This window comes from Cherax quadricarinatus, chromosome 39 (assembly GCF_038502225.1).
Source record: "Cherax quadricarinatus isolate ZL_2023a chromosome 39, ASM3850222v1, whole genome shotgun sequence".
Classification (NCBI taxonomy): domain Eukaryota; kingdom Metazoa; phylum Arthropoda; class Malacostraca; order Decapoda; family Parastacidae; genus Cherax; species Cherax quadricarinatus.
The window spans coordinates 13,179,381-13,194,749 of NC_091330.1; the positions used below are offsets into that span (position 1 = coordinate 13,179,381).

The window sequence follows — 15,369 nt, forward strand, 5'->3', positions numbered from 1 at the left end:
TGTCTGAGGGCAATGTGTGCTGTGAATATAATGCAGAGAATTCGTAGTTTGGAAGTTAGGAGGAGGTGCGGGATTACCAAAACTGTTGTCCAGAGGGCTGAGGAAGGGTTGTTGAGGTGGTTCGAACATGTAGAGAGAATGGAGCGAAACAGAATGACTTCAAGAGTGTATCAGTCTGTAGTGGAAGGAAGGCGGGGTAGGGGTCGGCCTAGGAAAGGTTGGAGAGAAGGGGTAAAGGAGGTTTTGTGTGCGAGGGGCTTGGACTTCCAGCAGGTATGCATGAGCGTGTTTGATAGGAGTGAATGGAGACAAATGGTTTTTAATACTTGACGTGCTGTTGGAGTGTGAGCAAAGTAACATTTATGAAGGGGTTCAGGGAAACCGGCAGGCCGGACTTGATTCCTGGAGATGGGAAGTACAGTGCCTGCACTCTGAAGGAGGGGTGTTAATGTTGCAGTTTAAAAACTGTAGTGTAAAGCACCCTTCTGGCAAGACAGTGATGGAGTGAATGATGGTGAAAGTTTTTCTTTTTCGGGCCACCCTGCCTTGGTGAGAATCGGCCAGTGTGATGATAATAAAAAAAATAAAAAAAAAATATTATAGATGGATTAATGAAAATGTGTATATTAACCTAATATACGACATTTAAATAAGACTCGGTGATTATTATTATCATTACTAATATGGCATCTCGAGATATAAGACACTCTTACTGATTTTAATGTGTACCTGCATGCCAGCACAGTATGTAAGTTTATTTAGGTACAGGTATACATAAGTATAATTATCAGAGTATATATAAAATATGAAATAACTTTTAAAAACACTTGAAATTTTCGAGTTTCCAGACATAATGGAGAGACTTTGTGATTACGGATCTCACAGAGAATGTAAACAAACCAGGTGGGGTGCAGTTACCATATTAGAAAGTCAGGTGGGAGGAGCCGTATAGAGAGTTTTGGTCAAAATTTGAAATGACCGTATTAGCGGAACGCCGTAAAGCGAAACACCGTAAAGCGGGGCCCTACTGTACTCTACAGTCATTATTTTTGAAAAAAAAAAAAACAATAAAGTTGAACAAATTAATGTATGCTACAGGTAATGTATCTATCTACAAATTATCATTTAACCCTTAAACTGTCCAAACGTAGATCTACGTCTACATGCGGGAGGGGCGGGGGGCAACGAACGTAGATCTACGTTTTTTTTCTATGTTTTCAAATGGGGAAAATTAAGGTCGGAGCGCTACGCATGTGAACGTAGATCTACATTCAGACAGTTTAAGGGTTAAACATACAGTAAAAAAAATAAAGTCATGCACATAATCCCTTGGCAGCAGTATAAATAAATTTTTCACAAGTCAACTTATAAGAAAATACTAAATGGAAAAAAATACTTATCTGGACAGACTGAAAGAATCCTAGCTAATTTTATTAAAAGAAAGAAGCCAAAGCATGAAGAAATAACTAATAATGTTTAAACACGAATAAAAGCATTACAGAACTTGTGTTAAATGGATTTATATTTTTTAAATTGTTGTCAAAAGGCTTAAGAACACAGGATGGAGGAAGAAGACACAATATTTTAAATTCCTTGGAAGTGGTACCATTAAAGAAGTACAGCTGTACTACCAAATTTGAGCTTCATAATTTCTGTATAGAGAATATCATTTCTGTCAATGCTAGCTCTGTTCTTTGAGGGCACTCATGCCAAAGAAAGGCTGAGTGAGCTACACTTTTACCAATCTGCATTATGCTTTTTTAAGTGTATTGCCAATTCTCTGTACAGTATTCTTGCTGTGCTACTGTTTTATCTTGGTTTATTCTATACACTGTCTTCTTTGTATATGTATTTCTAATAAAGCAATCCTTAGCCACTGTGCATACTTTGCTCTTGCTCCAAAGAACTGACAATTGTTTTATTAGTCAGTATCACTAACCTTCCTGTTACAATCCTAGAGAAATGCAAAACAAATTATCTCCATTAATGTGATTGCCACCCCTGCATATGGGATAACTCAGTAATTTTTTTTTTTAAATTTTGGCACAAGAAAATTGTTAAGAAATCTAGCTGAGATTCAGCATAAAATCAAGCCATCAAGAGTGCATGTGGCAAGGCACCAAGAAAAATAAAAAGTCAAGAAACACTATGTGTAAGAAGTCAAGAAACACTGTAGGAACCAACACTAAGATAAACCAACAATAAGACAGAAGGAAAATGTGTGCAAGAGATTAGTGGAAAAAAGCAACTGGGGAAGAGTAAGGTGGACTGAATGCAATGGAGAGGAGGCAGGGATTTTGTTGGGTGATCACCAGAGTGCTGTGAGAGAGTTAATAAGAAATGTTTGGCCTATTCATTCTTCTCACTTGATTTCTTGTACTGAGGTCAAAAGATGTGTCTGGGAGGAAGGAAAGGACAAGGGAGGGAAGGAAAGGGAGCTATTTTGAGTGGAAGTAGGTTGGGAGACAGCAACCAACCATGAATGAGCACCCTTTCCAACATATAAATGCGACAGTAAAGCCTGATGAAAGTTAGGGTTGCTGGTCTTTTATGTCTCATAAACATGTAAAATAACAAATTTTTATTTATATTTTGTTTTTCAATAGCTCTCATTCCTGTAAATACAGTACCTCAATTTCCTCTCCAACTTAGGCAGCCTGGCCTGAAACCAAGCTGTAGGGATGATCATCCCCAGAACTACTAACAAATACAAAAAATGCATTTTTAAATAACTGAAGATGCATACCTTACGCCGAGTAGACATTGAAGCAATGTTTGTGAGAACAACAGCCTGAACCTCTCGGTGAGAACGTAACAGTCTCACCAAAGCCCTTGCAACCTGTGACACCTCTGAACATGGTGCAATATGCTGATATAGTTGAGCTACTGCCAGCACCACCTTGAGGTAAAATTAATGGCAATTTTAACCTAGAGTAATTTTAATATAGAGTAGATAATGTAAGAGGAAAAACTGAATGTAAAACATGAAAGGAAAAAATGAATAATGAGCAAGTTAAAATACTGCAAGAGAATTTCTTCAAATTTAATAATCAAAGACAATTTACAAGTGGGGCTTTAATGTGAATGCTAAGGTGCTGGGAAGAGATGTGTTTAAAGGATGTTGGATTTAACACAAAATGAGAGTTATCACACTTGCTCTTTACCAATGACAGTTCTTTTGGGAGATTATGAAGACAAGTTGGAAAGGATGGTGGTCAAATTTAGAAGGGCTCGTAAAAGTGGGAAATTACTGTATAAGCGAACATAAAAAAAAAAAAGACAAGGTAATGACAGTAATAAAAAGTCTAGGTAATGAAAGACTGAATATTCTTGTTCATGATAAACATAAATACAGTAGACCCTCGAATTTCATAATTAATCCGTTCCAGAGAGTCTGATGAAAGGCAAAATTTACAAATGGTGAAACCATTTTCCCCATAAGAAATAATGTAAATCCAATTAATCCATTCCACACACCCAGAAGTCTTCTTCTTTCAACATACCAGCCGTATCCCACTGAGGTGGGGTGGCCCAAAAGGAAAAACGAAAGTTTCTCCTTTTAAATTTAGTAATATACACAGAAAGGGTTACTAGCCCCTTGCTCCCGGCATTTTAGTTGCCTCTTACGACATGCATGGTTTACAGAGGAAGAATTCTGTTCCACTTCCCAATGGAGTACACCCAAAAGTAGTAGGTTGGTAGACAGCAACCACCCAGGGAGGTACTACCGTCCTGCCAAGTGAGTGTAAAACGAAAGCTTGTAACTGTTTTACATGATGGTAGGATTGCTGGTGTCTTTTGTCTGTCTCATAAATATGCAAGATTACAGGTATGTCTTGCTACTTCTACTTACACTTAGGTCACACTACACATACATGTACACGTTTATTTATACACACTCATCTGAGTTTTCTTTGATTTTATCTTAATAGTTCTTGGTCTTATTACTTTTCCTTTTATATCCATGGGGAAGTGGAATAAGAATCTTTCCTCCGTAAGCCATGCGTGTTGTAAAAGTCAACTAAAATGCCGGGAACAATGGGCTAGTAACCCCTTTTCCTGTAAAGATTACTAAAAAGAATAAGAAGAAGAAAATTGTCAAAGTGGGAAGTCTGAATGTGCGTGGATGTTGTGCAAATGATAAGAGAGAGATGATTGTGGATGTTATGAATGAGAAGAAGCAGGATGTCCTGGCTTTAAGTGAAACAAAGCTGTAGGGGGTGGGAGAGTTTCAATGGAGAGGAATAAATGGGATTAGGTCAGGGGTTTCAAATAGAGTTAGAGCTAAAGAAGGAGTAGCAATAATGTTGAAGGATAAGCTATGGCAGGAAAAGAGGGACTATAAATGTATTAATTCAAGGATTATGTGGAGTAAAATAAAGATTGGGTGTGAAAAATGGGTTATAATAAGTGTGTATGCACCTGGAGAAGAGAGAAGCGTAGAGGAGAGAGAGAGATTTTGGGAAATGTTGAGTGAATGCGTGGGGAGTTTTGAATCAAGTGTGAGAGTAATGGTGGTTGGGGATTTCAATGCTAAAGTGGGTAAAAATGTTATGGAGGGAGTAGTAGGCAAATTTGGGATGCCAAGGTTAAATGTAAATGGGGAGCCTTTAATTGAGCTATGTGTAGAAAGGGATTTGGTAATAAGTAATACATATTTTATGAAAAAGAGGATAAATAAATATACAAGGTATGATGTAGCACGTAATGAAAGTAGTTTATTAGATTATGTATTGGTGGATAAAAGGTTGATGGGTAGGCTCCAGGATGTACATGTTTATAGAGGGGCAACTAATATATCGGATCATTATTTAGTTGTAGCTACAGTTAGAGTAAGAGGTAGATGGGAAAACAGGAAGGTGGCAACAACAAGTAAGAGGGAGGTGAAAGTGTATAAACTAAGGGAGGAGGAAGTTCAGGTGAGATATAAGCGACTATTGGCAGAAAGGTGGGCTAGTGCAAAGATGAGTAGTGGGGGGTTGAAGAGTGTTGGAATAGTTTTAAAAATGCAGTATTAGAATGTGGGGAAGAAGTTTGTGGTTATAGGAGGGTGGGGGCAGGAGGAAAGAGAAGTGATTGGTGGAATGATGAAGTAAAGGGTGTGATAAAAGAGAAAAAGGTAGCTTATGAGAGGTTTTAGCAAAGCAGAAGTGCTATAAGAAGAGCAGAGTATATGGAGAATAAAAGAAAGGTGAAGAGAGTGGTGAGAGAGTGCAAAAGGAGAGCAGATGATAGAGTGGGAGAGGCACTGTCAAGAAATTTTAATGAAAATAAGAGAAAATTTTGGAGTGAGTTAAACAAGTTAAGAAAGCCTAGGGAAAGTATGGATTTGTCAGTTAAAAACAGAGCAGGGGAGTTAGTAGATGGGGAGATGGAGGTATTAGGTAGATGGCGAGAATATTTTGAGGAACTTTTAAATGTTAAGGAAGAAAGAGAGGCGGTAATTTCATGCACTGGTCAGGGAGGTATACCATCTTTTAGGAGTGAAGAAGAGCAGAATGTAAGTGTGGGGGAGGTACGTGAGGCATTACGTAGAATGAAAGGGGGTAAAGCAGCTGGAACTGATGGGATCATGACAGAAATGTTATAAGCAGGGGGGGATATAGTGTTGGAGTGGTTGGTACTTTTGTTTAATAAATGTATGAAAGAGGGGAAGGTACCTAGGGATTGACGGAGAGCATGTATAGTCCCTTTATATAAAGGGAAAGGGGACAAAAGAGATTGTAAAAATTATAGAGGAATAAGTTTACTGAGTATACCAGGAAAAGTGTACGGTAGGGTTATAATTGAAAGAATTAGAGGTAAGGCAGAATGTAGGATTGCGGATGAGCAAGGAGGTTTCAGAGTGGGTAGGGGATGTGTAGATCAAGTGTTTACATTGAAGCATATATGTGAACAGTATTTAGATAAAGGTAGGGAAGTTTTTATTGCATTTATGGATTTAGAAAAGGCATATGATAGAGTGGATAGAGGAGCAATGTGGCAGATGTTGCAAGTATATGGAATAGGTGGTAAGTTATTAAATGCTGTAAAGAGTTTTTATGAGGATAGTGAGGCTCAGGTTAGGGTGTGTAGAAGAGAGGGAGACTACTTCCCAGTAAAAGTAGGTCTTAGACAGGGATGTGTAATGTCACCATGGTTAATATATTTATAGATGAGGTTGTAAAGGAAGTAAATGCTAGGGTGTTCGGGAGAGGGGTGGGATTAAATTTTGGGGAATCAAATTCAAAATGGGAATTGACAGTTACTTTTTGCTGATGATACTGTGCTTATGGTAGATTCTAAAGAAAAATTGCAAAGGTTAGTGGATGAGTTTGGGAATGTGTGTAAATTTAGAAAGCTGAAAGTGAACATAGAAAAGAGTAAGATGATGAGGGTATCAAATGATTTAGATAAAGAAAAATTGGATATCAAATTGGGGAGGAAGAGTATGGAAGAAGTGAATGTTTTCAGATACTTGGGAGTTGACGTGTCGGCGGATGGATTTATGAAGGATGAGGTTATTCATAGAATTGATGAGGGAAAAAAGGTGAGTGGTGCGTTGAGGTATATGTGGAGTCAAAAAACGTTATCTATGGAGGCAAAGAAGGGAATGTATGAAAGTATAGTAGCACCAACACTCTTATATGGGTGTGAAGCTTGGGTGGTAAATGCAGCAGCGAGGAGACGGTTCTAGGCAGTGGAGATGTCCTGTTTAAGGGCAATGTGTGGTGTAAATATTATGCAGAAAATTCGGAGTGTGGAAATTAGGAAAAGGTGTGGAGTTAATAAAAGTTAATATTAGTCAGAGGGCAGAAGAGGGGTTGTTGAGGTGGTTTGGTCATTTAGAGAGAATGGATCAAAGTAGAATGACATGGAAAGCATATAAATCTATAGGGGAAGGAAGGCGGGGTAGGGGTCGTCCTCGAAAGGGTTGGGGAGAGGGGGTAAAGGAGGTTTTGTGGGCGAGGGGCTTGGACTTCCAGCAAGCGTGCGTGAGCGTGTTAGATAGGAGTGAATGGAGACGAATGGTACTTGGGACCTGACGATCTGTTGGAGTGTGAGCAGGGTAATATTTAGTGAAGGGATTCAGGGAAACTGGTTATTTTCATATAGTCGGACTTGAGTCCTGGAAATGGGAAGTACAATGCCTGCACTTTAAAGGAGGGGTTTGGGATATTGGCAGTTTGGAGGGATATGTTGTGTATCTTTATATGTATATGCTTCTAAACTGTTGTATTCTGAGCACCTCTGCAAAAACAGTGATAATGTGTGAGTGTGGTGAAAGTGTTGAATGATGATGAAAGTATTTTCTATTTGGGGATTTTCTTTCTTTTTTGGGTCACTCTGCTTCGGTGGGAGACGGCCGACTTGTTTGAAAAAAAAAAAAATTTACGTTAAATATAGATTTACATACAGAAAACAATGAGACATCAAGTATAAAACAATAATAACCTCACACTTACCTTTATTGAAGACTCTTGTTGGTGTATGGAAGACAAGAGGAGGGGAGAGGATGGAGAAGTTACACTATTGTTTGGAAGGGGAATCTCCTTCCAAGTCCTTATCCAGGGTTACTTCCCTTCTTTGTTTTTTAATGCCACTAGGAATAGCTTGAGTCACTGGACCCCTGTCGCTCAAAAAATTGTTCCAGAGAGCTCTGTTTTTGGCATCCCTTTAAAATTTGCCTAAAATGGGACAAGATATTGTCACTGTACATGTTGCCAACACGGCTTGCAACAGTTTTGTCTGGATGATGTTCCTCCACAAATGTTTGTACCTCACTCCACTTTGCAAAGATGTCCTTAATCTTTGAAGAAGGCACCTTCTTCCATCTCTCTTCCTCCTCCTCTGAAGCAATTTCCCAAGCTGTGGTCTGTTGCTGTAGCAGATGAAGGTCTTGCAGCTCTTCAGTGGCTAGCTCCTCACTGTGGTCCTCCACCAACTCTTCCACATCTTAGCCAGTCACATCCAACCCCATGGAATTCCCCAATGCCACAATAGATTCCACAACTGGCATAGGGTTGTCAGGGTCAGCCTCAAACCCTTCAAAATCTTTGTCGAGAACACAATTTGGCCACAATTTTCTCTAAGCAGAGTTCAAAGTCCTGAAAGTCACTCCCTGCCAAGCCTTATCTATAAGGCCTATGCAATGGAGGATACTGAAGTGATTTTTCCAGAACTCTCTCAGGGTCAACTGAGTGTCTGAGGTCACATCAAAGCACCTTTGAAACATTGCTTTGGTGTAGAGTTTTTTTGAAGTTTGAAATGATCTGCTGGTCCAAGGGCTGGATGAGAGGAGTGGTATTAGGGGGCAAGAACTTCACTGTGATTAAACTAAACTCCTCCACCATTTGGTCATCCAAGTCTGGAGGATGAGCAGGAGCATTGTCTATTACCAGGAGGCACTTGAGTGGCAAAATATTTTCCAAGAGGTATTTCTTTACACCGGGCCAAACACTTCACTGAACCAATCAAGGAAAATTTCACTTGTGATCCATGCCTTACTGTTAGCCTTCCACATCACACACAATTTACTCTTGGTGACACTGTATTTCTTGAATACTCTGGGATTTTCAGAGTGAGACACCAGTAAAGGCTTCACTTGGAAATCCCTATTTGCATTACCTCAAAACATGAGAGTTAGCCTGTCTTTCACTGTCTTGTGTCCTGGCAGTGCCGTTTCCTCCTACGTGATGTAGGCCCTCTTTCGCATTTTCTTCCAAAAGAGGCCCGTTTTGTCACAATTGAACACTTGTTGGGGGACGAGTCCTTCAGCCTCTACATAGTTCTTGAATTCCTGAACGAATTTTTCAGCTGAACATTTGTCAGAACTTGCAACCTCGCCATGCCTTACCATGCTTACTACGCTTCTTAAATCTCTCAAACCAGCCTTTGCTGGCCTTAAATTCACTAACATCAGCACTTGTTCCAGGCACTTTCTTTTCACAAATTATCAACTGCATAACACTATCTCCTGCTAACTGTTTCTGGTTGATCAACACCAACAACAAATTCTCAACATCTTTGAGTATTTGCGATCTCTTTTTTGTGAGCATATTTACCCCTTTTGAACCAACAGCTTCCTTGATTTCCTCTTTCTTCGCCACAATGGAACTGATGGTTGTATGGGGCTTCCCATACATCCTGGCAAGATGGGCCACACGCACACCACTCATTTTGCAATGATTTCTTTTTTTAATTCTATTGTGTTTCTCACATTCTTTACCAAAGGGCTGGCACTAGAAGCTTTCTTTGGACCCATGGTGGCTTATTTAGTAGTTGCAAGCACAAAAAAGAATGGAATATTACGAAATGTATCATATGAACGCGTGGGGTGATGGTCACTCACCAATAAACAATGCCAATTGACTGGGAATGGTGTGTGGGGTGCCTTTATGTGGTGCTGACGCTGGGAGGCCGCTCGTACGCATTCCGGACGACCAGCGAATGGCGAGGCAAATTACAAACTGCGAGTCTATATTTTGACAAAAAAAAAGTTGTTGAAAGGCGAAATTTACAAAGCGCAAGGCTTACGAAACTCGAGGGTCCACTGTATTACTGTTCCCTAATGGAATGAGATCTAAAATACAGTGGTCCCTCACTTTTCGTAGTTCTCAGGAATCATAGATTTCGGAAATCATAGAGATATTTTCGTATAAACATGGGCTCGCTAATCATAGGTTGACTCGCGAGTAGTAGTTCGTCCGGGACGCGTACGCACGGTGTGAGCCGGGGCAGCAGCCAGTCTGGCATTGTTTACCAGTGAGCGAAGGTCCCTTCACGTGCTCCTACGAAATATTTCATAATATTCCACTCATTGTAGTGCTTGCAAGTACTAAATAAGCTACCATGGCTCCAAAGAAAGCTCCTAGTGCCAAGCCTTTGGTAAAGAAGGTGAGAAATACAATTGAATTTAAGAAAAACATCATTGAACAATATGAAAGTGGCACAAGTGCGGTCGAACTGGCCAGGATACATAAGAAACCCTACACAACCATATGTTTCATAGTGGCCAAGAAAAAGGAAATCAAGGATGCTGTTGTTGCAAAGGGGGTAACTATGCTGACAAAAATGAGATCACCAGTACTCGAAGAGGTTGAAAAGTTATTATTGGTGTGGATAAATGAGAAACAATTAGCAGGAGATACTCTTATGACTTCGATTATTTGTGAAAAGGCTAGGCAGTTGCACAACGATCTGGTAAAGAAATTGCCTGAAAATAGTAATGTGAGTGAATTTAAGGCCAGCAAAGGTTGGTTTGAGAGATTTAAGAACCGTACTGGCATACACAGTGTGGTAAGGCATGGTGAGGCTGCCAGTTTGGACCACAAGGCGGCTGAAAAATATGTGCATGAATTCAAGGAGTACATAGAGGCTGAAGGACTGAAACCTGAACAAGTGTTCAATTGTGACGAAACAGGCCTCTTTTGGAAGAAAATGCCAAAGAGGACCTTCATTACACAGGAGGAAAAGGCAATGCCAGGACACAAGCCTATGAAAGACAGGCTGACGCTCATGTTCTGTGCTAATGCTAGTGGGGATTTCAAAGTGAAGCCATTACTAGTGTATCATTCTGAAAATCCCAGTGTTCAGGAAAAACAATGTTATGAAGAGTAAATTGTGTGTGTTTTGGAAATCTAATAGTAAGGCATGGGTCACAAGGGAAATTTTCGTCGAGTGGTTCAATGAAGTGTTTGGCCCTAGTGTGAAGGAGTATCTCCTGGAAAAGAAATTGGATCTCAAGTGCGTGCTAGTAATGGACAATGCACCTGCTCATCCTCCAAACTTGGATGACCTAATTTTCGAGGAGTTTGGGTTCATCACAGTAAAGTTCTTGCCCCCGAATACCACTCCTCTCCTCCAGCCCATGGACCACCAGGTCATTGCAAACTTTAAAAAACTACACCAAAGCAATGTTTCACAGGTGCTTGACTGTGACCACAGACACTCAGTTTACCCTAAGGGAATTTTGGAGAGAACACTTCAGCATCCTCCATTGCATAACCCTTATAGGTATGGCTTGGGAAGGAGTGACTACCAGGACTTGGAACTAAGCTTGGAGAAAATTGTGGCCAGATTGTGTTGACAAGAGGGATTTTGAAGGGTTTGGGACTGACCCTGATGAGCCTATGTCTGTTGTTAAATCAATTGTGGCACTGGGGAGTTCCATGGGGTTGGATGTGAGTTTGGAGGATGTGGAAGAATTGGTGGAAGACCACAACGAAGAGCTCACCACTGAGCTGCAAGAGCTTCAGCAGGAACAGCAACAGATCGCAGCTCAGAATCTTGCTGCAGAGGAGGAGGAAGAGAGATGGAAGAAGGTGCCTTCTTCAGAAATTAAAGAGATTTTTGCTATGTGGGGTAAGACAGAAAGCTTTATGGAGAAACATCACCCTGACAAGGTTGTTGCAAGCCATGTTGGCAACATGTACAGTGACAAAGTCTTGGGCCATTTTAGGGAAGTGTTAAAGAGACGCCAGAAACAGAGCTCTCTCCACAGTTATTTTGCGAGACAGGACTCCAGTGACTCTCAAGGTGGTCCTAGTGGCATTAAGAAACAGAGAAGAGAAGCAACCCTAGAAAAGCAATTGGTACCTGAGGTGTTGATGGAAGGAGATTCCCCTTCCAAACAGTAATTCAATGTCTCTCCTCCTCCAGTCTCCCATACACTAAGAAGAATCTCCAATAAAGGTAAGTGTTATGCTGTTAATGTTTCATTCATCATTTCCCATTGCATTGCTTATGTACTACATGTATATTTCATGTAAAAAATTTTTTTGTTTTAATACTTCTGGGTGTAAGGAACGGATTAATTGTATTTACATTATTTCTTATGGGGAAAATTGATTCGCAAATCGTAGATTTCGTTAATAGCAGCAACTCCAAATGGATTAACTACGAAAAACGAGGGACCACTGTATTAGATTGGCTGGTCAATACAATGTGACTAAGACTGAGTTTCTGATAATTTTAGTAAGAGTTCAAAAGGCATATAGCGCTATATGATAATTAACTGAGGTAATTTAAAGTGAGTAAAAAAAAAGTTTATCAATAAGATAAACAGTACTGACATAGTATGAAAATATCAAGGAAATTATAAAAGGAGACTAGAAACATGAACTGAGAGCCCAAAGTTAAAGTGAGAGAACAGTGAAAAAAAAAAGTGATTAACTTACCGCAGCATTGCGACTCTGAAGCAGTGGCTTGGCATTCCTAAGCAGGAGTCGATGGTCAGGATCCATAGACTTAGGTCTTTTGGCAAGAACTTCTTGATCTTCTGTCTCCTCTTCTTCATCCTCATAGAATGGCTTCTCCTTGACATCAACCTCAGTCTGCTGGGTTAGGTAATAAATATATACATGTATGTTTCCTGCTATTAGCCCAATTCCCTAGAGCAGAGCACAGGCAAAATTTCTCCTTAAATTTTGCAATTTATCATTAAACACTTTTAAATACATTTATCATAAAGCTACAATATATGGAACTACTCTATGGTATTTTTAACCTTTTGAGAGTCAAGACCCCCAATCCTTAACTCACTCTCAGGATCAAAAAACTTAAAAAAAAAAAAAAAAAAAAATTATTTTTCTATGAAATGATAGAGAATCTTTTCCCGATGGTAATGACACCAAAAGGACAAAATTTGATCAAAAACTTATGAAATTACACTCTTGAAAAGTTAGCGATATCGGCGATATTTATGCATCGGTGATTTCACCCACTTTGAGCCCTATTTTCAGCCAATTCCATTGTTCCAGTCTACTAAAATCATAGCTATCTTGCTAGAACTCCATTGTTCTATCGAATGAGTACAAGAAACTGCCCATTTACTCATTTCAACTACCCAATAATGTCAGAAATTGGCAATTTGGCCAATTTCAACCAAATTTTAAAAGACGCCAATTTCAAAACAGAGTCCAGAATAAACAAGACAGACATTTCTGGCACTAAAATAACATTTTCTCTGTTTATTAGTCACATCTCCAGGCCCCCCTTATATTACTCTTGCTTGCCATTTTGAATTTTTATTCTCACAAAAAATTGATTTACTGTTATGAAGACTACTGCATTATTGTAAAAATGGTATAAATAATATCAGCGCACTTGTGAAAAAATATTAGATTCTCCAGTTGATGTGTATTGGACTCGTGGTGTGATTTGTTTACTCTTGAACATCGGCAAAAATAGAACATTTCCGCTACTTTGAGCTCAATTTCAAGGTACTTTTCATCGTGAAACCAATCAAAATCATCTCTATTTCTGTAATATATCTTCCATTCTATCAAATGAGACCAAGAAAATGAGAATACACCCATAAATATCATACGAAAATACACTGCAAAGTCGCTGTTTTAAACCAAAAACACAATTGGAGTTTTTTTTCTCATTATGCACTGCGTGCTGCAGGATTTTTTTTATACTGCACATAGTGACCACGCAGACCCATTCTTTCATATGTAGGTCTACCAGCTTTCTTCCACCAGATTTGAAGGCGCTAGAATTTTGGCGTATAAATACGGGACCGACACTGGCTATCAAGCCGTACATATATGGGACCAACCCTGAAAGGGTTAATACTTTATCTTAGTGTCTTACCCTCATCAGTGCATATCTATGCACTCACAGAATCCTACTTTTCTTTGAAGTCTAAATACTTAGGCTTTGTGAACTTATGAATCTAAAGATTATTCTTTGTCACAGTTATTACAATTCCCACTGTCATGCAAGTTTTTTTGTTTTTGTTTTGTATAAATTGAAGTTTGGCAATACTAAAACTCTTCAAACACGTGTCAGTCATCATCAAATAATCGAAAACATTTACCTAATTTTTTATACATTTTAATACCACAGTATTCTGCAATTCCTAGCTACAGTATTCTCAAATTGCCAACACTTATTAAAGGCAGCAAAAAAAACATTTGTCTAATCCAAAATTAAATATTAGAAAGAATACTTTGTGAAGAGAATTTTTTTTTTTTTTTGCTCTTTATTCATAACTATTGCAAAGGAACAATGATAAACAGCACTCACACCAGCATTAGGGTCAACAAACTGGGTACGAGCATATCGGGTCAACATGTTGAGAATGATAACTTGTCCCCATTCCTCAACATCTACAAGTAGGTTGCACAATTTTCGGTAATTTTTATGGATCAAGTCAATCCGTTCTGGGCATACCTATAAAGAAAAACACCTGTAGACAATTTAATGTGGTACACATAAACATACATGTGCATTACACAAATAAGTTTTAAATAGTAAATTAAAGTATTCCATGGGTCAGCAAAATTATATTTCAGCAACTCGGCAAATTATGCATTAACATGATACAATACAGTGAATATTGGAGGCTTAAAGCAATTTTAAATTATGCAACTTTAACAAGGAAATAAATAGAAGAATCTCTGCATGCCTATAAATGTTTTATTCTCATTATTTTTTCCAAACATCAAATCAACACAAACCTCTTCGAAGGCCATCACAGCTGATCCTACTACTAATGTAGTCTTGTCTGACAGGAGTTTTTCTATTACTTTTATTAATTCTTCTTTCTGATCATGATCAAGACTGAAAAAATGAGAAGAAATTTAAGCATTAACAGTTTTAATAGAAGCAAATTGAATCCTGTAAAGCCTCTCCTCACTTAACAACGGACTTCCGTTCCTAATAACATGTCATTAAACGAATTCATCACTAAGTGAGGAGCACACTAAAATGGTAGTGGGTTTGTCACCTATCTTTGATATTGTTTTAATGTCATCTTTGCACCACTTATAACATTTCTGGTAAATTTTTACATGTTTATACAGTAGTGTGCTGTATATTGAAATAAACAGAATAGAGGAAATCAGTTCAAACATACAGTGGACCCCCGCATACCGTTGGCATCACATAACGTTAAATCCGCATACCGATACATTTTATCGCTAAGATTTTGCCTCACATACCGCTAAAAAACCCGCTCAACACTATTCGTCCGAGACGCGTCTAATGTGCGGCCTGAGCCAGCCTCACGTGTTCCGCCGGTAGCATTGTTTACCAGCCAGCCTCCGCGGTAACATCCAAGCATACAATCGGAACATTTCGTATTATTACAGTGTTTTTGGTGATTTTATCTGCAAAATAAGTGACCATGGGCCCCAAGAAAGCCTCTAGTGCCAACCCTGTGGTAAAAAGGGTGAGAAATATTATCGAAATACTGTGGTACCATGGTCAACTACTGATGCTGCTGCTGCTGTAGCACTGTCAGCTGCTGCTGCTGCTGTAGCACCGTCAGCTGCTGCTGCTGCTGTAGCACCGTCAGCTGCTGCTGCTGCTGTAGCACCGTCAGCTGCTGCTGCTGCTGTACCACCGTCAGCTGCTGCTGCTGCTGTACCACCGTCAGCT

The 15,369-nt window shown here is 39.3% G+C and overlaps 1 protein-coding gene across 3 annotated transcripts in view; it reads right to left on the reverse strand.

Annotated features, from left to right (window-relative positions):
• rb (adaptor related protein complex 3 subunit ruby) overlaps window positions 1-15,369 on the reverse strand; it is a 99,019-nt gene that overhangs the window by 73,920 nt on the left and 9,730 nt on the right. For 2 of the 3 annotated variants that reach the window (XM_070092400.1, XM_070092402.1), the window contains exons 5-8: window positions 14,448-14,550; window positions 14,014-14,160; window positions 12,159-12,317; window positions 2,747-2,899 (exon numbers count right to left, since the gene is read on the reverse strand). In XM_070092400.1, the coding sequence (XP_069948501.1) occupies window positions 2,747-2,899; window positions 12,159-12,317; window positions 14,014-14,160; window positions 14,448-14,550 (562 nt within the window). The remainder of the gene's footprint in view (window positions 1-2,746; window positions 2,900-12,158; window positions 12,318-14,013; window positions 14,161-14,447; window positions 14,551-15,369) is intronic. The other variant, XM_070092401.1, reaches the window with a different exon arrangement.